The 27,007-nt window shown below is 46.3% G+C and overlaps 1 protein-coding gene and 1 long non-coding RNA gene across 4 annotated transcripts; one reads left to right on the top strand and one right to left on the bottom strand.

The window, feature by feature from the left end:
- On the top strand, window positions 1-24,311 carry LOC106037097 (uncharacterized). 3 transcript variants are annotated; one of them, XR_007160133.2, is made up of 3 exons: window positions 1-430; window positions 1,389-1,510; window positions 23,342-24,311. It is a non-coding gene; the product is annotated as an uncharacterized lncRNA (long non-coding RNA). The 3 variants fall into 3 exon arrangements; XR_001207826.3 differs by lacking the exon at window positions 23,342-24,311 and adding an exon at window positions 14,228-14,313 and having other exon boundaries at window positions 4-430; XR_010826069.1 differs by lacking the exon at window positions 23,342-24,311 and adding an exon at window positions 22,518-23,323 and having other exon boundaries at window positions 5-430.
- On the bottom strand, window positions 13,446-27,007 carry TNFSF15 (TNF superfamily member 15). The gene is made up of 5 exons (XM_013182838.3): window positions 26,880-27,007; window positions 26,513-26,786; window positions 20,037-20,088; window positions 19,623-19,670; window positions 13,446-14,274 (listed from the first exon to the last, which is right to left on the bottom strand). The coding sequence occupies exons 2-5, from the start codon at window positions 26,708-26,710 to the stop codon at window positions 13,847-13,849; spliced, it is 726 nt and encodes a 241-aa protein (XP_013038292.3). The 5' UTR covers window positions 26,711-26,786; window positions 26,880-27,007; the 3' UTR covers window positions 13,446-13,846.

Raw genomic sequence — 27,007 nt, 5'->3', positions numbered from 1 at the left:
CTTGGCTTGGAGGCCAGGCCCATGCAGCAGGGGAGAAGAATCCGAGACATCTCAGAGAGCTGGAAAGCACCAAGGCAGTGCTAGAGGGTTTTGATATGGTTTTGTCAGCTGCTGTATTTTCCTGAAGAAGGAGGTGCAGCACAGAGGGATACACATAGAGCTTGCACTAGGTTGGAGAAGTCCTCTCAGGGCAGGTGGGCTGATGGGGTAGCACTGGCTTGGGTCAAGAAGGTGTTAATGACAGCTAATTGGCTCCATTAGCCCCAACTTGCTCTGCTCCTGCAGCTGTGTGCTTGGGGAAGATGATATATGGGTGAGTGGGAGAAGCAGGTGGTTGTGTTGCACTGGGGTTCTTTATGCAGGGTGGGAGAGGGGGGTGGTCTGCAGTGTGTGCCAGGGCCCGGGTGTCTGGATGTGCCCATCACTGAAGGTACGGGGAAAAGTGAGGTTTTTATGTCTTGTTTGGGGAGGCTGCAGTGAGGAGTTGAGGGAGACTTCTTATGTTGTTTATTTAGTCAACTCTGAAAAGTAGTCTCTTTAAGGACATGATTGGAAAATGCTCAAATAATGCAATAGTTCAGGCTAATGCTTATGTGATGTCTCCTGTTCCATGTGACTTTGAGTTAGTGCTCAGCTTCTTCAGCCAAAGGCTTTCTCTGAACCCTATCCACAGAAGTATTTGATAGGGATGACTACAGGGTGAGCAAGGAGACATCATCCTGCAGTCTGAGCCTGTTGGCTTGACTTCTGAAATTCCTTGTAAATTCCTGCTGTGTGGGAAGGCGGTGTTGTGGCAGATAGCAACCTTATGCTCCTCCTTAATCCCTGGAGCATGGCTCTCCAAGAAGCGTGGGGTGGGCTCCTGGCTCTGTGGCTGTGTGCTCTGGAGTCAATTGGGAAAGAAGAAAAGAAATACTTGAGTTTTGTTGAGAAGCCACATCGGAAAGCTTAAAAAGGGGAAAAGGCTAACAAGCCAGCAATATCCTGGCTAATCTGTTTTCTTTGTGTCTCCCAGATCAAAGACTAAGGGCATGTAAAGATGAGGGAAGGAAGGCAGGACAAAAAGGTTTATCTTCTCAGTGGTGTTTCCTATCAGAGACGGGAAGCTAGCTGGGACTATCACCTAGTCCTGACCTCTTTGGCTAAGTTGGTCCTTGCAGCTCCCTTTGACACAGGGCCCTGGTAAGAAGCTCTCTGCTCAATGGAGAATGCTCTCAAATGTTGCTGTAAGCTGACCAGCCTCTGGGTTATTAGCATCTGTGCTGATCCCTGTGGCTCCACATCTGACTTGGTAGCGAGGAAGGCCCACAGCTCAGATGCTGTATCCCTATGGGAAGTAAAGACAACATGGTTGTGGCTTCTGATGAGGTTCCTCTAATGTGATACAGGTTCCTGGATGACAAGCAACAGGAAACGTGGATGCTGACACACAACTGTTGTGTTCCAAAGCCTCAGCCAAGAAGGAGAGTGTGTCCCAGACGAGACTAATCTCATAGCTCCTGTGCTCCAGGTGAGATGTGCTGTCCTGGCTCAAGGGCTTTTCTAATCTTCAGACTGAAACTGATAGGAGTGTTCTGGCACAGCAGACACGGAATTTAAGGAATCCCTCAGAGGAAATTGAGGCACAAATAATTATTACCAACTTGCTTACAGAGTGACTAATCTGTTCACGAGCCTTTCTTTTAGTCATGAGTTTAATATTAAAAGGAATAGGCATGAATGTACTTTCTGAAGTTATTGCTACAGTGGATGGTGATGCAATAGTACAGGAGGGAAATGTAACAAAACCAGTGATCAGACCCATGTGTTTTCCCTAAACAGCATCTCCTACCACTGTTGTTAAAGGACTCGCCTGATACCTTGGGATGTTTCTTGTGCTTTTAAGGTCTTCAGTCTTTTGCTTTAGTGGGAGAATGCTCTGCCTGCTGGGTTATTGGCTGGCAATGTGTCTCAGACCCCAACAGGCCTCCTGGGAGGTATGGGCTGTGTGTAGACCACTTGGTGAAGGGAGTAAAGGTACACTCAGGGCACTGTGTGAGAGCCTGGACAAGAGGAACCTGCGGCTTCTGTCTGCTCCTGGTGTGTGTAGTTCCTTCCCTGGGAAGCAGGAGAAGGGTGAGATGGCCTTTTCCTGGGTCTGTGTGGTTTCTGGTTCTTGCCAGGTCTCTTTAGACTTGGCAGTACTCTTGGCTACTGTAGCTTCTGTCATGTAAAAAGCTCCAGCTCAGAAGAATCACTTTTTAGTGGCACAACCCTTGGAAAAAGGGTCAAGGGCTCTGAGAGCCTTTGTGGAGCATGGCAGGGCCTTCCAGTAGGGGACCCCTGGAGGACCTGCACTGTGAGGACCCTCATAGTCTCCAAGGTTGTTAGAAATCTCATTTCTGAGTGGGCAAATTTTTTTTCAAGAACTTCTGTTAAAGCTGCAATCTCCTCACAAAAACCTCTTGTGTTACCAAGTGGTGTTCTGGGAGGTGAAGGGGTGACCTTCAGACTCATACCAACAGCTTGTCCTGAGGCAGAGCCATTTGCTCCCGTGACTTCCAAGAAGCAGAAGGGAGTGGCAGCATTGCCCTGAGCATGAGGTTAGCCCGACTGTTGGCTTGATAACAAGTGCAAGAGAGGTCAAATGCCACTTGGCTTTCTTCCCCTCCTCCTGCAGCTGCAGTATGGGACTACTCTGAAGGCTGTGTATGACCATCATGGAAAGCTTGGTGTAAGAGAGCCCTGAGCTGAATGAAGTGTGCTGCATGTTGCCAGTACTGTATGTGTAGTGGGGTAAAAGTCTGGTTTCCTTCCTCTGAGTGGTGGTCGGTTGCTTATTCAAGGCTTGGAGGAAAGCCACTGAAGGCAGAGTCTTCTCAGAAGCTGGGGTAGCGATTCCTGAGGTCAATTAAATGATACTGGAGCCCTTCAGTGAGGACTAGGGGTGTGTTTTGTGAAGCACAAGCTGAAGTTGCTGTTTGTTTGCTGACTTCTAAGCTGTAAAAATATAAAACTAAATGTGTGACTGGTATTCGTACAGATCTGGCACTAGAGAAATCTTAATGTAAAATAGTCTATGCTGTATTGTCTACTGTGGGAGGAGAGTTGTCCTGTGTGGGAGCAGAGGGACCTGGGAGCCTTTGGGGTCGGGGGATGAGTTTCCTTCTAAAAGGGTGGCAGAGGTGGGTAGAGAGCAGAGACAAGCTATGATGGGGCTGCACACCTTAAGGAGGCTATCAGTTAGCTTCTTAGGCTACCAGAAGATGGGTATAAACCCGTAACTTAGGAAATAAGGATGGCTGGCTTTAGCACTTGAAGTTTTTATCCTGGTGATGTATATACTAAAGGGTGGGTGGAGAAATGACACAATTCAGAACCGCTGGGCTTGGGGGTGTCCCAGGAACCTGCCTCGTGTCCCTTGGTGTCCCTTTTCTCCTGGTCTGGGCCTGGCTTGGGTTGCAGAAGACATAGGCAGGTAGACTGCAGGCACTGCTTTGACCTGCTCTCTGCCTGCAGGAGGTCAGCCCTGAGGTCATGGCTGACTCACTCCAGCCATGATCATAGCATGTGTGCCTTCCTCTGGGATTTTCCATGAAGTAGAGATCAGGTGCTGGTGTAGCATGATAGTCAGCTTTATCACTCGGGAGATCCACCCTGTGACACAGTGAGGCATTTCTGGGAAGAAATTACATGAAAATTCCTTGTGGCAACTGTGCCAGCGTGCTGCTTTGCCCAGGATCAGTGCTGTAAAAATAGTGGGTTTTCCTCAGCTACCTCTTGGGAACTGTCTATGAGAATAAACAAACTAAAACCTCCTTAAAGATCTATGGTGTCCTTGTTGCATTTACAACCTTATAGCACGATCCCCATGGTGCCCCACTGAAGCAAGAAAGTACTCCCACATAAAACTGTGCTTGCCAAAAGAAATGGTTTGTGGTTATGTACTTTGAATAGTTGCATAAGTGCTTTTCTGAAGCTTGGACTGTAATTGAGGAGCTGGGGTAAGGAATAGCGGATGTGCCAGACGAATAAGCATCCAAATCTGGTTTATGACTGTAGGAGGGCAGCAGTAATGGGATACGCAGGAGATCAGTCCCATGTTCCTAGCCAGAAGTGACAACTAGATGCAGACAGTGGGTAAAGAAAAAGCCTTCTTCAGTCCTCTTTGTCTCACCTCTTCTTTTAACCGCCTCCATTAAAGTATGAAGGGATGACCTCTGAAGGAAAACTGATGAGATGTCACCATGATTAAGGTGGTGGTAACAGCCCAAGGAACTGTCTAGTTTCAGTGGACCTAGATATTTGTACAGACAGGGGAGTTCTCCACACGTTAATACCTACTTGCCAGATAATTCAGTAGCAAAGAGGAACAGTCCCACTGCTATAGGAAAAAGTTGTTTCATATCTCCTTGTTTTTGTGCTAGAGATTTCCCTGATTTACATGCAGAAAAGGAAGTGGGACATCTGCAAAAAGTGAAGTCATCCAGCTGAAGGGCTGGGGCATAAGCAGCACTAGCCGTCTCTTTGAAAGGATGCCGTTTTCCATCCTTTGCTTTCAGGAACTGATGAGAAAGGGGAAGTGTAGTGAACAAAACTATTCTGCATGATTTGACAGATAATCCTGCTCTGGCAGCTGTTTGCTTGATTAAGTTCTCTTCCACTTTCACCTTTGCGTGCACAACTGCCTCTGTATCCTGCCTGCAGAGGGGAGACTGCTGCGTGCCTCTGCGGTAATCCCCTGGCTGGACCATCAGCAGGGAGCGATGGACCTCTTCCCCTCCTGTGGTACAGGGCAGGGCTCTCCTACTTTAACGAATTTATATCAGATAAAGGGGTGGAATACAAGGGAAAAGCCAGATGCCTTGCTGTAGTCTTGGTGGTTGGAGGGGAACAGCCACAGGGGCTGGTGCAGTAGCCAGCTTCAGGCCCCAGTTCTGGCAGCTGCTGAGAGGCCGCAGACCAAGCTGCTGACCCAAACGGTCACTTTCTCAACCCAGAGCTGAAGCTCAGTGCGTGATTCCTACTGCTTAACCTCAGCTGTGCTGGAATTTCTAGCTGTATGCAGTTAATAGAGAAAGGGAGATGTACCCAGAGAGCAAGTCACCCCATCTCCCTCTGACTGTTGAGGAAGTCAGACTAATGCCAGGCTTCCAGACTGCAGGTAGGAGCCACCACTAACTTTAGTTGACAGCCATGAACAAAATGTGTTAATGCTTTTTTTTTTAAAGGATTTTTTCATTGCCATTCTGGCAGAAACATTAGTTTATAGGATTGGTCAAATGGATCCTGTTGTGAGACTTCAGAATTCAGTTGACCCACACAAAGGTCTTTTCTGGACTGCAGATGTAGTCCTGCTCAAATGTTTTGAAATTCTATACAAATCTCAGAACATAATGAGTTTTTACTAAATCTTACTAGTATAGAGCGGAAAGCAGTTAAATAGGGATTTTTTCATACCGAAGTATGGTAGGTGGTTTTCAGGATGTACTGACTCTTTGGTTGTGTGTTTTTTTTTTCTCCACAGAGTTAAGCACCTTAAATGATGGTGAGATTCAGCTAGCTTTGTCTGGGGGAAGGGAAGGGGGAAGAGTAGTGAGACTATAACTTTCAGTTCCCTGATATATGATTGTATGCTACTGGACCAAAATATTTTAATTGCAGGCCTTAAAACAAAGGCTCAAGAAAATGTCCAAAATTGGTCCTCAGATGAAGAGGGATGAATTTCACTGCTCCTGAAATATTAGGATTAATAATGCCCTGAGTGTATATTCTGTATGCAAATGTATTAATAGCTTGCATACAAAAAAATCTACACATCTGTGAAATCATGTATTATGTGAAAAATATAGCACACTTAACCATGTTGTTATGGGTAAACAAATGTCTGCCTTTCCCAGCTGTAAATATGAGCACTTGGTAGATATTAGAATACAGAAGGACTCAGGAATCAAGGTGAATAGAAGTGCTTTTATTTTTTATTTTAAAGCACGTATTTAAAAAAATATGTATAAACTTCCTTGTCAGAAGACATCAAAGACATCTGCTAAAGTAAATAGCTGTTAAGTTTAATAGATCTCAACTTTATACCATGTTTTTTGCAATTTCTTACATATAACTCACATATGTACAGTACCAATAAATACGCAGTAAACATTTTCAGTGCCTTTTTGACATTTTGATAAAACTCTGCAATCAATGAAAACATAGCTTGATTTGTACAAGAATGAGAGCATCTGGAAGCTAGTTTAGTTCATAATTCAGCAAAACCACCCAAACCTTCCTACTTATGGCACTTAATAATATAGTATTTAATAATTTAAGACTTAATGTAATATTTAATAACTTAATGATGTACTATTTACAGTAACCCGGTGTTTATGGTACTAGGCTCTAGCTTTTGAGGTGATGTTTCGCATGCTATTCCAAAGGACTTGTAGTAATACTTCTAAGGCAAAATGAATTTGGAACTGCTGCTATTAATAAACTTGGCTTGTTTCTTCACTTTTGAAGAGATTCCTGTCTGGTTTTGGCACCAGGCGTCAAAAAAACTGAATCAATGGATTCTTAGCTTTGAGAGCCTGTCTGACAGCTGCTGAGTGTGTTGGAAAAAATTGGCCCTTATTCAGCTGCCTGTCGATGAGCAGAGACTTTTGAAGTAAAGTCTCTTCCTATGAGTGTTCCTTCCATTCACCCGCTTTGTCTCCTAAGCATCTTGCAGGATGGAGCACCAACTGAGACAGTCTTCAAGCCCTGCCAGAGTGAACTCAAAGCTTCTCCCAAAAGCTGGGTGTATTAAGTGACTTTTGAAATTGTTCCCAGCCTGGAAAAGGGGTCTTCATGCAAGAACAAAGCTGGTGAGCTGCAGATCTAGTTGTGGTTGGGCACCTCAAGAAGTTAAACTTTCCTACTGTCCCGGGTGAATTTAGTGGAATAACAAATGCATCACATGAAAGTAAGATTCTCCCTTCACCACCCATGTCCATGGATGTAGTTGTTAACACCAAACCTAGTGAAGATTCTGCTCAGGCAGTAACTATCTGAGCAGCTTTATCCAGCCTTCTTGGGAAGGGAGTGCAGTGCTGTGTGGGGGCTGGGGAGAGCTGTCCCTTGCTGAGTGCTGCTATTATAATCTCACTTGCATTTAGCTGGTAAAATATTATCTTTTTATACATTCCTCTGCAGCTTTGGGAGACGAGAAGGTCTTATCTCCACCCATTCCAGGGGAGGTGGCCTTTTAGAAATCTCTACCCTTGCTAGAAAGAGAACATAAAAATTTATTAAGAATATCCAACTTTTGGATGAGAAAGGTAGGGAAAATGAAGCAAAATCCTCATGTGGAGGGAACGTACATGCCAGTGTATTTAGACTACAAAGATGGTAACTCAAGCTACTACAGCTATGTTACTGCCATTTCACTCTAAACAAAGTACAATAAAATGAGGGAATTCCGCTTAGCTCAGGTTAAAGCAGGAAGATTAAAAAAGAAAAAAACACCTTTGCTATTCTTTGAATCTGAGGTAGCTATTGAATTCAAAAGAAACGCACTTTTTTGTTGTGGAATTCTTATGGGGGAAAGCCTGTTTCCTACTAATTAACTCTTGGCTGCTCTACTGAAGCTGCCACCTGCCTAACAAAGTATCTCAGGTATGTGAGTGGATGAAAGCCAGGGTAAACATGCTTCCTCCATCAGAGTTTCCAAGTGAAAACCTTACTTGAGCCAGAGCACGTAGCTTTAAATCAGAAATCACTTCTGAATTAACTTAGAAATGCTACTTGGCATTCAAGCCAGGAAAATGACAAGTTGTGGAGATCAGAAATATTGTCCCAGTAGGCATATTTCTTAACTCTTCTAGCGGAAGAGGAAGAGTTTATGTTCTTGGCAGCAAAGGATTGAAGATAACACCATCCAGGATGAGAAGTACATATCCAATGGGTACTGCTACTACACTGTGTAAGGACAGCAAAGCTCCATGCAGAACAGGACTAAGGGTGCCCAGAGCTCTGTTGCCTTCACTCAAGTCTTGAACCCTCATTTGGCCAATGCTTCCCAGCTGGGTTACGTCTGACAGTCAGCAGAGAAATTGGAAATGCTGAGTTCCTAAACTGCCAAGGTGCTCTCATGTATAGCTATAGTCAGGGCAAATGTGGTTTTTTTTTTTTTGGTCAGGTGGTGATTTTCAAACCTGGCTGGAATAACATGGTTCCCATCTCCCTTATCTGCTCAGCAGTGGGCCCTGACTCAGGACTGACAGTATGACTGCGATGCAGTTTCTGATGAGCATTGCTTTTCCACAGGGCTTTCTTCAAAATGTATTAAGAAATGACAAAGGAAGAAGAAGAAAAAAAAAAAGGAACCAGCTGTTTCCCACACTGCAAAGGGGAAAAATGAATGGAAAAGAAAATCTGCTCGACTTCTGTTTTGTCTTTTGAAAGGGAAGCCCTATTAACTCCTGGGGCAGAGAAAAACATTTGAGTTCACTCTGGTGCAGGATTGCTAACTGCAATAACAGTGATTAACACATAGCAGCATGGGTGTTTGGCTGTATTATCTGATCAACCTTATGTGTGCAGTTGGGTTAGTGTCTTTGGAAGGGGACCAGGATCAGAAGCTCTCACGTTAGTTAACTTGCATTTTTATTATCATAAAACTTAGAAACAAAAAACTAAGTCTGTCTGTTCTACCGGTAAAAGTGAACATTGGTACTGAAGCATAAGACAATATACAATCACTTAATGAAAATACATTACAGTAGCAAAATGCTATACTGGTGCTTAATACCCAGATTTGGGCAAAAATTATTGACGCTGTCTGATTCTTCTAAAGAACGAATTTTCTCTTCATTTCTCATCTGAAATGATGGGCCACCCAGGAGATTAATAAACACAGAGCACAATATGATCAGTTATACAGAGTTCAAAAATGACAATCTTTCAAAATATGGTTTATCTGTATTGAAAATCACAAGTAATACCTTAATCCATCCCACTTGGTCTGTGCTGCGCTGTGATACAGACTGGTCACATCCCTTCCTTCTGGGGGTCTACTCAAGCTGACATCTGCTAACTGCAATGTCCAAAATCATCTCAGCAGCCTACTGTTTGTTATTTGGGTCATGTTTTACTAAGGAACATGACCTTTAACTTTCCACCTCTAGACCCTAATCCTGCCAACATACATGTGCTGACGATGGTCCGTGTGAGTGCTCCTTATTTGGGGGGTTCCTCCTATAATGGTGTAGTTCAGGGTAAACATAGGTAAAACACATCGCTTTTAATTTGATTTTACTCCTCCCATACACCAGATAGGAAAACTGAGCTCGCTTTTACAATGTCACCCATCTTAGGCACATGCTTAAGACTAAGTAAAGCGTATGTTGGTAAGATTGGAGCTGTAATCCTTTATAGCTTGATTTAAATTTGCTTGGATATCTATACAGAGAGAGAGTTAATGCTTATTATTAGTTTTTAAGGGGAAAGGAAGCAGTAGGTAAGTGAACCATTGTATGAATTTGGGTTATATTTAGTGTCAGCTTTTTGGAGATCAAAGTGATTGGGGAAGAACAAAATTCCTAAGAACAAAAATATTTTGATCATACTTCATATTAAAAAATAAATTTATTTTTCTTTCAATGTTTTTATTCTGTATAGTGCTTAAATATCTCTTTTACTGGAAAATGAAAGGGTCAAAATCTGAAATCACGTAATTATCTTAGTTCATGTAGCACAAGCTGCCTACTTGAACCCTATTCCTCCAGCTTGGACTTTTTCTTATAACTGTTCTAGTTTCACATCCACCCAAAACAAAACATAGTTTCAGTGTGACCACAAACTGAAAGGTCACTTGTTCACAAGGCCCGATTTCATCATCTTCTCATTCAATTGAAAATGCTGATGTATACGCATTTTCACATCTCCAGAAAGGATTTACATTAAAGAAATTTTCTAACTCAATAAACGTGATTTTCTGAGAACACTTCTATCCTTATTTAGCTCTGGGAAAATCAGATCACTCGCAACTTGGGTTCAGTCTACTTGCAATATTTCTCTTTGAGCCTGAATTCTATCTTAAGCAGCTTTACCCTGAGGTTGTGCCATTGGCTTCTGTGGAGTCCCTGGGTCAGAATCAGCCCATGTGCTTGCTATTATACTTGCTAGTCACTATTACAGAAACATTAGCGCTGTATGGAGGGAAGGGGAGAAAGGGAGAATTTCCACTGGGGTAGATGTGTGCACGTTAATATGCCTGCACCACTTTAAAACAAGTAATGCCAGATAAATTACTTTATGATATATATAAAGTGTGCTACTGTGCTAAACGTGCTACAAGCTGGTGTAAATAATGGGGTAGGAGAGCTTGCTATGGACTAAAATAAATATTTTTGTGACATGGCTAATGGAACAAGAGTCACACCTGTATTGTTAGAGCAGCAGGCAAGTTTTTGCTTGAGAAAATTATCATCAGTGTACAGTGGACAAAAATGATGTACCTTGTTACAGAAGGGGCTTGTTATTGCCAAAGCACTTCCTAAAACTTGTATGGAATATGTATAAATATATAAACATGTCTATATGTGTATGTATTCCCTAGAAGTTTCTTTTATTATGTTATATACTGCACGCACAATTTCTGTCCCCTGAAACTCATATTTATCATATTCAGTGCAACAGTAATTAAGTGATGATGACTTTAGATATAATTTTTATGGAAATCTGCTCTACAAGCCTATCAGGATTGCCCTATGGCCTCAGAAGAACGCTACGTTACCTCATTTGTAGAAGTAAAGAGCTTTCTGAATTTCTGTAACTTAGTAAAGCTAGAATTTGCACTCCAATTTTCTCCAAGGATACATCAAATTCATCCTCTATAACTTCATAAAAGCTTTCCCACATAGTTGCTGAGAATCACCTGTCCTGGAGAGGTCACTTAAGTCTCCTCTTTATGAGATATGCCATGTTCTTTGGTGTGCTAGTCACATTAAGTGCCTCCATGTGGTGGTCTGCAAGACCTGCAAATGTCATGTTTTCATGAATTTGGATCGTATTTTGGGCACACAACGAAGGGATCAGCAGCTCAGAAGGACTCAGTATGGGGTGCTGAGAGAATGTTTGAGAAAATCTAAGAAATGGCAAGTCTTAGGGTTTCCCTGAGAACAACCTTTTCCTGAACTTGCAATCTCACCACATTTTTTGATGGTGCGAAGGGAAAAAATGGGATTTCTGAGCAGTAGGAACAGCCCTGCCAAGGTGGTGAATGATGAGTTGCCCTTTCTGAGAAATAACAAGACCAGATTGTATGCTAGGTGCTGAGTGGATACATATGGAATAACTCCTCTTGTCTCCAAGAGGTAGTTTTAGCATAAAAGACTGAACAGATGAAGGCAACGTAGCAATAAGGGTTTAAAAATGGAAGTGAATCTAGCTAATGAAAGAACTACAGGATGTTTTGGCCAAGGGCATTTGCAGCTACTAGCAGGTATGCTACCTTTATTTTCTGCTGTCTTGATCTATTTTCAAATACCAGTTTTCTGTGCACTGGGATGATTATAAGAGAGAAGTTGTGTGTAGAAATTTAGGTTTGGGCAAAGAGGTGTCCTTATGCTTAATGGATAGGGCCAAGAAGGAAGGAAGGTGCCTGAGGGAGAAATGGATCAAGAGGACAGCTGAGATGTGGGTGTGGGGAAAGTGAAGGACAAGTCAAAGAAAGGATGAGAAGCTAACTCTAAGGAGGTTTTGATGCAGCAGCAATGTCAAGGTGTCTTAGGTGGGCTATACTGTACAGGGGACCAACATCTGATGCCTAGACTCAAGGAGGAGCAGGAAGTAAGAAAGACATCCGCTGAGGAAAGAAGAGCAAGGCAAGATGCCAACACCCTAGCTTTTAATACTGTGTATTTTAATACTGTGCTTAATACTGCCTCGGTGTAGATAGAACAGTGAAGGATGACTGAGAACCTACTACGGGACCAAGGCACTGCAGAATAGGGAAGGATGGTCAAAAAGCTTGCTTTTCTGAGATGATTTAACTGGATAAAAGATCTGCTAGGATTAAGAAGCATAGTCTTGCTGTTAGCCCAGAAGTGCTTATACCCAAGCCATGACGAGGTAGAGACCCAGATATTGCCTGGATTTCCCACCTCTCTGCCTCTCTCTTCCCTTCATACTCTGATCTGCTTGGCCCTTCTCTGTGCTTCTGTTGTGTTTTGCCTTCTCACCTCAAACAGATCTTTATATAGCAATAAATTGTCTCTGCTTGGAAGTGGCTTGCTGTGGCCAAAGCAGCCCACTGCCGGTCAGGCTGCAATGTCGCACGTGGTCTTTTGTAGCTGGGCTGCCTCCACCAGGGAGCTCCTCTGCCCACTCGAGCCCTTCAGCTGCGAGCCCCTGTCCCCAGTCCCGTGGGTTCTCCAGCCTTGGTGCCTCCCTGGCACTAACAGCGTGCTTTTGGGCCCTGCCATGGCTTTGGGTGGAAACAATAGCTAGGGAATCACGCCTTGCTGTCGCTTCTGACCAAGAAGAAGAAAACGGAGGGAGCCCAATGAGGTAAGGCAAAAAAAAAGAGAGCTGCAGTGAGTAAAGCCTGGCCGCTAGCCAGCCCCTGCAGAATGGCTGAGTGGTAGGTGCTCAGGTGTGAGACCTCCGGGCAGTTAAGAGTGCGAGGCCTGCATCTACTGGAACGTGACCTGAGTCATTGTCAGTGATGTATTTATTGTGGGAGGAGAAGGAAAGCTGCGGAATTTCCCGGAGAGACAGCAAGTCCATGAAAAAAAGAAGTGCAAGATGGGAAGCTGAGTGCTCCTGAGCTCTGCACCTGGCTGTGGCACACCATGATCTTGTCTTTGGATCCGAGAACTTTTAGTACGGGCTGCTGGTTGGCAGCCCTCGCCCAGGCAAAGGCTGGGGAGTCCTTTGCGTTTTGCAGACTGCTGTAGCAGTGGTTGCAAGGGGGGAGAGCAGCAAGGCAGTGATTTCTTTAGTTGCACTTGCTTTGCATTAAACGAATTGGAAAACCAGATATTGCAGAAGGTTTCTCTTGAAATTTCGTTGGTTGATTTTAAATAGTGCAGAAAACTTTGTTGCGTGCCTCTGCCTTGTTTTTTTCTGTTTTCCTAATGTTAGGATCTGACAGGGGGATTCCGCTGTCATGCTGAAACAGAAAGCATTTCTGCATGTTCCCTAGAAGTTTTGCATAAAGGCTTAAGCCTGCATATTGACTTACATAACTGTAAACAATTTCCTGGAGAAAAAAAAAAAATCAGGTAGCTTCTGCAAAATGCAATATAATTTTAATCTACTTCACAGGGAAGTTGGAAGGGATTAATTAAGCAGTTAATGATTAATGTGGGTTTTATATTAGTGCAAAGTACTGAGCAAATCTATTTGTAAGGAAATGACAAAAAATAATTACCTTTTAGAACTGAGAATCTGAAGTGTGGTAATGCAAAACTATACTGGAAGTGTTGGGGAAAGTTTAAAACACTATTTTTTTTTTCAAGATGAGGAAATTGTATATTAGAAGAGGAGTTAGTGATGCAGCCTAGCTGTAGTATTCAGGATAAATAGGCCTATCCCACACATATAACAGGTCCCTCCCCAGCATACAAAGTTTTGAAGAGCTGTTAGCTTTTGCTTTCAAAACCTTCTATTTTCCTCTAGCCTGACTTGCATTTTTCTGGAGTTTTTTGCTTTGTTTCAATTCAGCCTGCGGCTTCAGCTTTCCCTACCCCTTAATTTAAGGCTGCAGAGAGTGCTGCAGGTGAGTGACAGTACAGAAGGAGAACAGAACAGCGACCAGCACCCCAACGCGCCCCCACCAAACCAGAGTCCAGCAGGGCCACGTCAGCCCCCACCAGCTGCTGCCAGAGACCTACAGTAAAAAGGCACCGAAGAAGGTTTTGTGCTCCTTAGTGTAATCCACCAGCTTAATGTTGCTAACGTTGACCATCAGCTTGTCCCCTACTTCTAAGGAGACCACAGCTCCCAGATAAATGGGCTGGAACCAGCTGTTCCCTTCTTCACGGAGGGTCTTGGTGCTGGTCAGCAGCTGGGTGGGCTCGGGGTAGCTGTCGGTGACTTTGGTGATGATGGCAGTGACAGAATTTGCTTTCCCTGAACTTTCAATGGGCCCTCGGAAAGTGACCTGAGCATAGACGTAGTAGTCCCCAGACACAGGTATCACCAGTGAGTTGCTGAAATAACTCAGGTTGTTCTTGGTAAAGGCCAAGCCTTTCTTGTCTTCCCACTGCAGGATTGGTAGGTGGTTTCCCATGGTGCTGGAAAGGTCTTGTTTCTTCACTGCAGGACAAAGAGAGAGGGAGAAGAGATGGGTTACTTTGCTCTGCCTGGGGAAATCCCGCTGAACATGATAATGGATCTCTACTCCAAAGGGGAATTAAAACACCAGGAGGGAAAGGTTCTTATTTTACAGCTAAAAAGCTGAGACAAAGTTGGCTGCAGGCCAACCGGCAAGTGGCATTTTTGGACCGTGTCTAGTGGTGCCCAGATCTGAGCCATCAGGAGCCAAAGCTGGAAGACCTCGGCCAAAGCAGGCTGCCTGCAGGGCTGGGCTACAACTGGATGTCCTAGGTGGTGCGACAAGGCCGTCCTTCCCAAAGGCTGAGTCTCACAGCACCATCGAGAAGCACAGACTGCTTTACCCCACGGCTCTCAGAGTACGAACCTTGTCCTTAAGTGAAAGCAGTGCTAGGGAGTTGTACAGACCTGTGCTGCGATGGTTCACACCTGTACATCTTGGTTCAGGGCAGCAGTAAGAAGCATTAGAGCAACATTTTCTTGAGTTGCAATGGACTGAAGTTATGTTTATGCCACCATAGTGCTAACAGAGGATAACAGACACTATTTGCTTGCAAAAGTTTCACAACGGTCAGCACAATCTGTCATCGAGCACTGAGACCCCTGAACTTCTCTTCCGGCCAAGTTGCTTTTGGTTAGCCCTTGCACCCAGCTTTCCTTCTGGGTGTTCACAACAAAACCTTTTGCTGTACAACTGCCTTTCATTTACTGGTGCCCTTTGATTTTACCATAAAACTAGAATACCCCAATGTGCTTTAAAAAGACCAGTTTCGAAGTAACACATATTAAAACCCAGTTTTACCTCAGTGTTTTGAAAATGTTTTGATAGAGCAAAACATTAAGCTTAATGTTATCTTCAGCTTTATTTCTTACTTAAAAACAAACAAACAAACAAAATGGTCTGGCAGTTAACAGATCTCTAATCCAGACCCTAGCATTGGTCTGATCCAAGCAGAGGCTGAGGATGCTCCCCAGGCTGCAGAGGCTCTCAGGAAGAATCAGAGAGCTGCTGCCCTCTTCCCTTCACCTCTCCTCTGCCGCTCTGACTTTATTCACACGACAGTCAGCAGAACAAGCCCTAGCACTTATTCCTTCTGCACAGCAGCAGAAGAGTTTTCTCTGCCCTTAACTGACTGCCACATAAAATTGTTGTGCTAAAACAGCAGCCGAAGTGGTGGAGAGCATACATACCGCTGAGATTCTGCCAGGTATTAGAGCAAACCTGGAAAGTTGATGTTAAACACTGAGAAAGACTGAGTCAACTGATTTCCAGGAAACCAACCCTTTTTCTTTTTCATGAACTTAGGTTAATGTTTAAAGTTGATTTTGATTCAGTGTTTGGGGAAGAGGTGTGTGTGCATGGGCAGGGAGGCAAGCTGAATGCAGGTAAGGGAGCACTTTGAAGTGCTTGGCAATGACCTTTATGTTTACTCTGGGTGACATGAGATTCAGGAAAATGAATATGCTCAGTCCCATGGCATCCTTTTTTTTTCTGGCAATAGATAACCAATAAGGAGACAAGCTGATGTTAGAAGTGCAATTTCCTGCATATTCTTCAAGTAGCCCAACAAAATAATGGCTTTTTTTTTTTTTTTCTCAGCCTGCCTGTCAGTGCTGCTGAAGAATTACATCTGTCTATTTTTTCCCAGGAGGCAAAGCACATGAAGAGAGTATTTCTGTATGGGAGGGCAATAGACAGGGATTGTGACAGCAAGCCAAGCTAAAATATAGAAGTATTATAAGGACTACGAGGCTTAGAGCCAACGAAGCGTTGCCTGATACAGAAAGAGAGGAGTAAAAGAAAGTGAAAGTATTTGTGGTCTGCCTTCATCCTCCTCTGCCTTCATCTCATCTGCCTCAGGTGTCCATCCAGGGACTGGGCTGCATCCTGGCAAAAACTAAAGTAGCACTTGGGTCATGCTGATTACAACAGCTTGGGGTAAGACCTCTCAGAGATGAGGTGGTAACAGAGGGAAGCTTGTTTGAGGTAGAGGATCAGAAAATTTCCCAAAAATGTCCTGGGCTCTTTTCCATCTTGTGAAGTTTGGGGGAAAATTGAGGAGAAGCTTCATGAGAATTTTTTTTTGCTGTGTACAATGACGCACTTAAAATGTCAGTGACACTCAATTCTTCAATGTTTTTAAATAACTAAAACGCATCTCGAAGTACATGATTTCATAACTTCTAGAATTAGGCAACTCTAAGTTTTGTAGCTATAACCTTCCTTTTAGGCTAGTGCTCACTGTAATGATGCTCTGTTTCCAAGTTGGTTATTTTTTTCTATGCTTTAGAGATACACCAAGAGGAAAAAATGCATGTTCAAATGCCTTTGAATACAGTATAGCTCCTTTTCTAGCACTATTTGTATTTGTCATTGATTTATTTCTGAAGTATATGGAGCCGCACTTTCAGCAAATATACATATTATGCTAATCCTCTAAGTAAATAAAATCTGCTTTTAGTAAGGGATTAATTGCTACAGCTCCTTCAAGTTTCCTCTGCGTTTTTAGTTTCTGGTATCACTTACATGCCAGATTTCTTCTCTTTTCCTAAGATCCCTTTCGGTTTAGTTTCTTGTTGGGGAATCCCCATTGCTTAGCAGCTCTTGGGTGCATTCATGGCATGTTGGTGAACTTGTGGGGTTTCTACAATTCATGGCCCTCACTGGTGTGATGGCCTAATACTGTCAGCTGTATTATAAGAAAGAGATGAGGGTATGAGTCTCCTGTGGAGTACAGCTTTGTGCGGCATGCCGTATTGCAAAGCACAATGGCTGCAGAGTCTCTGTTGCTCAAGATTGTGCCCTGGGAGTTTAATAACTGTTCTTAGAAGGTTCGACAACCAAGTGGAACCAAAAAGTGTTTTTCTACCCAGATTTAGTGGAGTGCTTATTATAATTAGCATTGCAGCATGATAAATGCCAGCCAGGTACTTGATGGGGTTTCTGCAACATGCTGCATCCAGCTGTGCTCCAGGCTGGTGACAAGGAGGAATAGGCATTGGTCTGCATCTTCCCCTGAAGTACAGCCCAGTACAACAGTGGGGATGATGGCACAGCATGGAGCAGCCAGCACCAAGTATGAACAAGTGCATGGGGCAGAATGGGGATGGAGAAAAGTCCCAAGTGATTATTTATGCTGACCATGCCATTCTTTACTAGCTACAGCCACCAGGGAGATGTCAGTGTCATGATGGGTTCAACACGCTCGATGTGTGTTAAAAAGGCCAAGAGCAGGTGGAGAATTTTTCGTAAAGGAACAGAGACCAAAACATTGAGTCATCCTGCTACTGTTAATTCAGTGGTGCATTCCCATGCTAAGTACTCCAGCTAGTTCTCATTCCCCTCACTCCTCTGTTCTCACCTTCAGAATATATGTTCCTAAATCTAGAAGGAGACAGAGAGGAGCAGATAGGGATCTGGAAGAGATTTCCTGTGAGGGAGAGTACCTAGTCTACTATTTTAACTGAAGAAGGTGCCAGATTTGGTGGAATGCAAGAAATATCTAAAGAATAATTATTCCTTTTTCACTTTCTATGCACAAGTCAGTCACAGATTCTGACAAGCAAAGAGCAGGATGACACTCAAGAAGTTATATAACAAGTTTAGAACAGCACAGCTTTCTGACTATGATGCACCACTAAGTTTGGGAAGTCATTGCTTACAGGGTGCAGAGAAGCCCCAAAATATGCCTGGGCTCAACAGGCTGCCCAGAGGAGCTGTGGGTGCCCCATCCCTGGCAGTGTCCAAGGCCAGGCTGGATGGGGCTGGGGGCAGCCTGGGCTGGTGGGAGGGATTAGATGGGCTTTAAGGTCCCTTCTAACACAAACCATTTTGAGATTCAAAAAAAAAAAAAAGCTTAAAGACAAGTTCATGGACGTCTGGTTTCCTGATGGCTATGTAGCACAGCAGCCTAGATGCCTTCAGCTCAGGTCCCCAGCTCCATTTTGCACAGAAAAGGAGTGAGAAAAAACATAGCTTTTTCCTTCTCATGGCTAACAGTGATGGGGCTGAAACATCAGGCTGAGGAGGACAGGCAGCGTCCCAGGGGCGCTGCTTGGGAATGATGGCGAAGGAGTTCTTGCAAACGGGAGGCCTGAGGAAATTTGGAGTAAACTGTTGGGTGCTTCCCTGTGACAAGTGGACTTTTGTGCAACCCAGGGAAGTTCCTGTCAGCAGCGCAGCACTTTGGCTGCAGCTCTGAGTCAGCCACCCCGGGAGCTTCTGGGTCTCAGTCATGTGGCAACTTGGGAAACGGGGGGACCTACATTAGCAGACGTGGTCCTTCTGCTCCTGCCAGCTTGCATTTACGCAAGGATGTGCTTTGAGCAGGGACAGGCCCATTTGGATGTTCTAGCAAGAGGAAGGAGATGGGACTGAGAGTGTGCATTAGGAAGGAATTTGTGGATTAGCAAAAGTAAACAATGCCAGGGAAAAACTCAGCCCTGAAGCACTAGTTGCTTCAACCCTGTATGTAAATTTGTGTGAAGCTTCATGCAGCGTCTTGCGTGGTTCAGGTTACTATGGTGCTCCCCTGGGACAGCACACAGGGTGCTGGGGAAGACTGCAGTGCAAATTGCCTTAGTGGACAGATGGGAGAAGCTCAGAGCAGCTGGGGGGCCCTTCAGCACTCAGTCCCATCCAGATGGGAACCCGCCGTGAACCTGTTCCCCTTCTGGTAATCCCTAAATTTTCCAGGAAGGTGGACCTGGAGGGAGGGAGGAGGGCTGAGGACAGGGGCCTTGGAGTGATGAGAGCCCCAGCTCCACAGCGAGATCACCTGCCCCACAGCAGCGCTTTGTGAGGGCATTTTCCTGTCACATGTACGAGCTCAGAGGGGTTCAGCCGGGCACAGCTCTTCCCTTGCTTGCTCCAATGTGCGTTAGAGATGATCACACCAAAAACAGGTGGCTATTTCATAGGAACGTAGTATGTGTGGCTTCAGTCAGGGCTTACAAAAATAGGGGCCCTAAAACTGGACTTAATGACCTCATTTGGCTTCGAAGCTGGTAGTTCTTCGTAAATCACAGCTCACTTGGGCTCCTTTCCTAAGAAAGCGGGCACTCACTGATGCTTGGTTTCAGAGGCCCGAGTGCTCGCTTGGTGACAGCAACCGCCAGGAGAAGCGGCACCGGTCCTGGCTGCCTCTCCTCTGCAGGCCCTTCCCTACGCACACCGCCGTGGTAAATCTGCAGCGCAAAGCAAAGCCAATGACTATTGCTCCCCTGCTTCTTACAACACCTGATCCTATCAGAGCCGTATAAACCGAGGTTTTTGCACTGCGACAGCTGTAAGGCCTGAGGGGAACGCTTTGGTATTGAACGAGCATTACCTGTCAGGTGCGCTCTTGGCTTCTCTGCACTGGGAATTGTATCTGTGACTGAGGGGAAAAGAGAAAAAAAGAAGGGTTAAGTGAGTGGAGGGGGAGCACTCCCCTGCTTGGCTGGGCGCAGGGTGTGCACGGGCTCCCGAAACCGCACTTTGGCTCTCTGAGGGAGTTTTACTGGTCCCAGTGAGCTGCTGGGGAGGTGTGGGCCCGTGCTGGAATGGGGACAGAAGTGCTCGCCCCTCGCTACGGCCCCTGCTGTACCCCACCTCCTGCCTCCTGTGGCTTATTCCTCTCTGCCTTGAGGGGATCTGGGCCATGAGAGTGGGCGGGGAGGTGTCAGCCCTGGGCGCAGCGGCAGCAATTGCAAAACCTCAGTAAGCAAATGTGCCGGGGATGGGAAGGGGACAGCAAACTTACCAGTTTCTACTGCCCGCTGCTTCAGAAGGTGAGAGCCCCTCTCGTCTGCTACCTGTGGGAGAGAAGTGCAAATGGTTAGCTCCAGGGCTCCTCCACCAGGGTCCAGTTTGTGTTATCCCTGAAAACATGAGATGTGACACTGATATCTTCCACCTCAGCTACAGCTTTTAAGTAAAAGGACAAGCCCCAACAGAGCTTTGCCTCATTGCAAGAGGTTTATTTATTTATTTATTTTTACTGTTTGTTAGAAACCACCCACATCTCAGAAAAGGTGCCAGGGACAGGAGCTGGGCTCCTGTGATGGCTGGGTTTGGCTCCAGCCTTGTTCATGGGCCGTGAGCCTGTGGCAGTGCTGGGGCAGAGGCCATCGCTAACGCTCTTATGGGACCATATGCCCACCCAGCACCACTGCTTGGTGACTCCTGTCTCCATCCATGCAGCGAAACAGAGCGAGCAGAGCAATGTGAGACATTCTTCCCTTCTTCCCTGCTTCACGCCTCAGCAGGGCTGAGCAAATTGCATCCAAAATGCTAGCAAAGAAACTAAGAGTTGTACCAGCTACAGACCTGCTGCTTCCCCTGCTTCCCTTTCTGAGTTATTTCAGACTGTAAGTCTATCACTTAGGTCTGCCTTGAGTTCTTGGGAGCCCCAAGGCAAGGCAGGCTGTTTCATGTTCGCTTGCATCTTAAATGTTCCTCTAGCACTACGCACCAGCATATTTATGACCCGTCCCTGTGGTAGCAGGGCCTGTGCCAAGCGGTGCTGACATCTGGGTCAAGCAGCAAAAAAAGGGCAGCCACCGGCTGCATGCCGTGCGCCTCCAGGTGGCTCCTGACTCATCCTGCATGGCCCGTGGCTCCTTGCCAGGAGCAAGTCCTGCCATGGCAGCCTGAACCCAGCACGCTGCAGGGGGAAGGAAGGAGCTGCGGGATGCTGACACTGGATGCGGCCTCCCCGGAGCATGGGGAGCATCGTCCCTTGTGCTTGTGCCAGGCACGGTGCTTGGTAGGATGATGCTGGCAGTGTGGCTGCAGGTGGCCAGTGGTTGGTGATACGCAGCCAGCTCGGGGCTGCCTGGTGAGGTATGGTGTGCATCAAGGATGGCTGCAATGAATTTATTGGGTACAGCAAGCTGCCACTGATCGGCTTGCAACAGACGGTGTGATGTGCATTGCTCAAAAACCAGGCTGAAATAATACCAGCATGTAGGTGCTGAAGTTGTCTCCCAGTGGCTGCATCTCACACAGCTCCAAGTATTGCAGGAGAAGTTGAAAATGCATAATGTACACAGGTTATAGCAAGGAGGGTATGTGAGGGGAAGAATCAGGTTGTATGGGACTGCTGGCTGATCTGGTGAGCCCAAAGTGTTTCACCAGCAGCGAGCAGCCATGTGCTGCTGCAGAAAAACATCATTTCTGAAATAATGGCTCCAGTGTGCTGGAAAAGAAATGGAGAAGGAAAACTATATTTTTTTCCCTCCCTTTCTACTGCAAACACACACACACACAGCCCAGGCACGGGGGTCATCTGCCCTGCAGGAAACGTCATCTAGGAGAGAGGCTGGGAGAAAGCTCGGTGTTGGCTGAGAGAGGAATGGTGCCGAGGTGTCTGCGCCTCTCATTGTCACCAGCAACTTTCTCTGAGGTCCTGCCTGCTTGCTGTGGTATCTGAACACAACTGATGGGACACAGTCACAGCCAGGTTACTGTCCTTCCCCTGGCGGGAAGCACAAGCTTGTGTCGAGGATTTCCCTCAAACATCCCCCTTGCTTTCTGCCAGATGCCTATGTGTATATTTGCAGCTTTATTTATGTGGCACTTTCTACATATTTATCAAGTTACATATTTCCTAACAATGCTAAGAACCACAGGGAGCTATAAATCAATCACAAACCTATGTTTAATCATCTAACTTCAGTGGGACCGGTTATTTAAAGCCTAACTTCTGGTGAAGTAGTTTATATATGCGCAGCATTGCAATACAAGCAGAAATGATGGGGAAGTGGGAAGGATCTCAAGAAGAATCCTGCTGCTTTATCAAAAACGCTGAAATGGTCTTGACTAAAAAATCACAAAGAAGCTTTTCATGGAACTTCAATTTACTCGTTTCCAAAGAATGCCGAGTGGATAGTCCTCGTGCAGCAGCTGCTTTTCTACGTGCTAAGGGGCAGTGCATAAGCAGGGTGCTCCAGAGTGTGAATTATTCTTTTAAGTGGGAAAGGTATTTTTTTTTCCCCAATTGTGCTGTTCGATAGGGATACAAATCTTCTAAACTTCCATAGAAAAATATTTCAGTACCAGAAAATGCTACATAATGTCCAGGTATTAATAATATTTGTCCTAAAGATGTAGATTGATGGTGTAGTGGAGATGCATAAAGAGTTTTCAGGATGAAGGAAATGAGGGAGAGCCAAGCAGCATGAGACAGTACAGAAATCATTTACGCAATTAGATTTTTTCTCTATTCTCCCTTATTGCTTAGCTGTGATTCTGAAAAGTTCAGACCATGGCCTCAATTTTCCCTTCAGTTACTCCAGAGAGACTGTAGCCAGTGCCAAGTGACTTTGAAAATCCCACCTTACAGCTGACTTGGGGACAAAGGACTTCTCCAACAGCTCTGCTTACCCTGAAAACTGCAGCACATAACACACTGCTCTGTTGCTTTGATACCAAGAACGTCCAAAAGCCCCAGTGCATCTACATCCATGTCTCGCTAAAGCCAAGGAGAAGGACCAAACATCCCCTGAGCATGCGCTTTGCCTCTCACACCTCAAAGAGGGGGTTGTCCAGGGGAACTGCCTGGGAAACACAGCTTGGTGCTGGAGGCAGGGGGATTAATAAACAAAATCCCCCCCAGCTCCTCCACCGCTCTGTTTTTAGCGCAACATGCTAATTTACAGGCAGGGCTCTGCAGGGCATGCACAGTAGCTGTACCTCCAATTTTGCGTGCTCCAGGGCTGCTGCATGGCCTGGACAGGTCCCCTGCTGCTGGTCCCCTGCTGCTGAAAGATGCCTCCAGTGGGAGGTTTTTGGCTGGGCCATGGCATGTGCTGGCTTCTCTGCCCGCGAGAGGCATAAGCATTATCAAGCAGCATTTTTGTGGTTTTTGGAAAGACAGTCCCGCACAGGTAGGACTGGATGCAATGCTCCCTGCTGCTCCCCAAGCACCTCTCCATCCCTAAGGATCATGAAGCCATTTGGGGTCCTGTTCCCATTTGGACAGGCCATAAGGGCTTCTGGCTCTGCACAGGTTATAGTTCTGCCTGTCTCATCTAAGCTTTGCTGCTATATCCTTTTGTACTGCAGGAGGGAGATCCAGGAGGAGCTGCTAGGACTTTAAAGTCCCTTCCATCCTGTGGCACCTCCCGTCTCCATTGTGAGGCTGACATGGCACACATGTTCATGTGCAACCCTTTGGACAGTTTCTGGATTGAATTTCCCTTTTCACTGCTTGTGGCCCTGCCATGCTAAGGATGCCACCAACACAAGCCCAAGTACCAACATCTGCAGGTCAGGACTTGACTCTCTGCGTTACGGGGCTAGCAGAACGAGTTGCTAAGACAGATGGAGATGCTTTCCTGGCTGCTGTGCTCTTCCCCTTGGTGGATCTGTGCACTCAGGCTGAAATTTGACTTCCCTTTTACAGATTTCCTGCTAATAGCCCAAGCCATGTGTCATTGCTTAAAGAACTCTATTTCCTCACCTCACTCTGTCTTGAAGCACGGAAGAAAGTGATTTGTACTTCCAAAAGGGAAGCCATGTAGCGAGCCTGGAAGGTGTGCAGGGAAACCATCATCAAGGCACCAATTATTCATGCAAGACGCAGCATACCACAAGAAAGAGAGAGCTGATGGTTAACACATGTTGCTGTAATGACATAATTTGCCCTGCTCTTTCCTGAAAGGGGCATTTCCAGAGGAAAAGGTGAGTTTATACCCCTTCCAAGGAGAATGTGACAGCATGTGCACCCACACAGAAACCGAGATGAGCAAACTGTCATACCCCACAGGCAAACTGAAGAGGCACACCCCTGTTGCACAACCCTTCTCCTCCTCCTTGCTCCAGGAAGGACGGGTTCAGGGATTTACTACATCTGCTTCTCACCTGCCTGGCTGCACCAGTGCCTCCCAGGAGATGCCGGAGCCAAGTCCCTCTGGCTGCCCCGGGCTGGCCCAAGTGCAGGAGGAGGGGACAATCTGGCAGGTGCGGGCTGAGCTCTGGGCCTGGGGCACCGAGAGAGCTCCTTCTGTGAGCTCACTGCTGCAAGGGACAGCGAGTCAACCCACATCTGGTGCAAACTGGGGCCGGTCCACCTGCTCCCGGTACGCCCAGGACACTCGCACCCAAAAGCTGTGCGCAGAGAGCTCCAGCATGCATGCCTGGTCCCAGACAAGTTCTTCTGGCCCAGGATTTCAATGGGGTGTGTGAAGAAGGCATCCTTTAGCCATGCAGTTCTCAGTCTTCAAATGCAGATGGAAACATGAAAAGACATGATTCTGAGAGCCTGTACACCCAGAAACTCTCCCCTGGACAGAGCTGGGCTGTGCTGAGCTGTGGGACTGAGCACCCACGCTCAGCCCGTGGCACGGCTCTTAGGGGGGGATTAACAGCAAGCTCCACAGGCAGACAAATCCGCCCAGCTGCGCTCTGTTGCTGGACAACACTGGTGACACCATCAGTGATCCGTGGAGTGAATGAAATAGGCAGCAAAGGCAGGATCCTGTGGAACTGCAGCTAGGCGCTCCACCCACTCGGCTTGGCACAAGCGCCACAGGCAGGCGGCCAGCCCTGATGATTTTCCCTCCCTCACTGGGACATGCAGCGGCTGTAACTCATCTGATCACCTCGTTACATCACTGTGGGAATACTATGCACTAATAAGTCAGTGTAGACACATGGAAATACATGCTCATATAATCCAGGCTAGAGCAAATCTAATGGTTTATGTTGCGCTTTTCCTCTTAAGAAGCTAAACCCGGTCACAAATATTTTTCTCCACTAACTCTTCCAGCAGGGTTAAGAGCCAGGAACACGCTAGTCCTATCAAACAGCTAACATTATGATACTATTTCTTTTTACGATTGTTTCAAGAATGGAACTTTCTGCTTGGTACTGCAGAGCCTCAGAGGATGGGAACAGAAAGAGCAATGAGACCATCCGAAATGCCTTTTCAGTCTGTGTGCGCCCGCTCCAACTGGCCTAAATAATAGTGAGAGGGACAGCGCAGCAGAATGTACACGTGCAAGAAATCAGCAAATTGAGCAGTCTGACGTACTGTGCAGGGCTGTCACACTTCCTTTCAGCTGTGCCTGAAGTTATAACCGGGTAACGTGGAAGATGCACTCAGGAGCTGGCTCTGCTTGGGTGTGACACGCCGGCTGTGCAGGCTCAGGTTCAAAGCAGGGCTAGTGCTGCTCCGTGCAGCCAAGCACGCACATGCGTGCAGCTACAGACACAGCTGACAGACTGTCCAAACATCTGCAGGCAAAATGTTTCCTACGTCCGAAGTTTGCTCTCAAGGCCGCTTACTAACACTGCTTTCTTTTGCTGTTCCTAAGTATGCATACGGCTATATGACAAGCAGGCTTATTAGGTGGGGAATTTCAAACCTGAAACTAAAATTCCTTTAAACCTTAATTCTTGAGACCCAAATGCACAACTCTTCCTTCTGGCATGTGGCAGTCCTACTGGATTCATAGTCTGCAGTGAGTGTAGACACTTGCAGGCTAACATAAGCAGGAGTAGGGCAGCACAGGAGAGCATTAGAAGTGACTGCACCAGCCAGCCTGTATTTCTAGGAGCAAAGAGAGTTTAGCTGTCTGTCAAAGCAAAAGAGCTCAGAAGTTCCCTGGATATAGAGAAAGCTTTGATGGGGAGTAAAAAAGTGGGATGCAAGCTTTAGGATCAGACTGTAGTTGTCCCAAATCTTATCTCCGCAGGAGTTTGCACTGATAATACATGAGAGCCCCAGCTGTCTGCCCGATCATGTACAAAAGGCACTGACCCACTGACATCAGCAGCACACTCAGCAGATGTTTGCTGGAACAGGACATGGTAGGGGAAGTCTCAGAGCTAATCCAAAAGTAAGGAGGAAAATGACCCGTAGTATCAAAATCTGGCTGAAATCAGCGGAGAGACACAAATTTCCATCAACTAGAGCTTTCTCTTAAGCATTTTCTGCAGCACGCCAGTAAAAGTTTTAAAGGTGTATGCTGTGCTGTGACCTTAGTGAAATTACGACAAGAGGAACAGAAACCGTTAGTTAAAAAGACCGAACAATCATAAGAGTTGTCCCTGGCAGACTGGCTCTGAGTAAGGAAGGCGGAAGGTAACGGCGAACTTCTCGCCTTCCCTTAAACATGAGAAACTCATAAAGAGAGAAGAACCAGAAAAACAAATAAGCAAACGATGGGGGATGGGGAACGCCACGCTCCCCTCCTCTTAGGGCAGCAGGTCCGATGCACGGCAGAGCCTTACCTGGCCAGAGCAGGAGGTGGGGGCTCGGAGGTTTCCAACCAGCAGGTAGGCGGTGGGCAATGCCAGCAGCAGCACGGCCAGCAGGCACAGCAGCACAGCGCATCGTATCCTCCTCAAGTCCTCCTTGAGGTGCATCCTGGAGGCTTGGCCGATCACCGGAGCCTCCTCCTCCAGGGTTATCTCAGCCCTGCGGTCCATGCCGGCGCTTGACGTGTGAGCTGCCGCTGAGCCTGGCTGGGAGCTGGCAACAGCAAAATCTCCTCTGGCTTCTGCCCTGCATGGAGACCCCCATTAAATAAGAGCTGTCCCGAGTGTGGGAAGGCACCGACACACGCGCACCCTCCCTCCCGAGGAATGCACCGCCTACAATAGAAACCTAGCTCAGGGAAGGGAGCACCGCGGCTCATCGAGCTCCCCGAGGTGCCTGCTGCCTGCCTCCCTCTGCCTTTTTTTCCCCTCGCGTGTAGGAGGAAGCTAGGAAAGTCCCAGTGGGTG

This window comes from Anser cygnoides, chromosome 20 (assembly GCF_040182565.1).
Source record: "Anser cygnoides isolate HZ-2024a breed goose chromosome 20, Taihu_goose_T2T_genome, whole genome shotgun sequence".
In the NCBI taxonomy this organism is placed as follows: Eukaryota; Metazoa; Chordata; class Aves; order Anseriformes; family Anatidae; genus Anser; species Anser cygnoides.
This window is presented reverse-complemented; position numbering and strand designations above follow the sequence as displayed.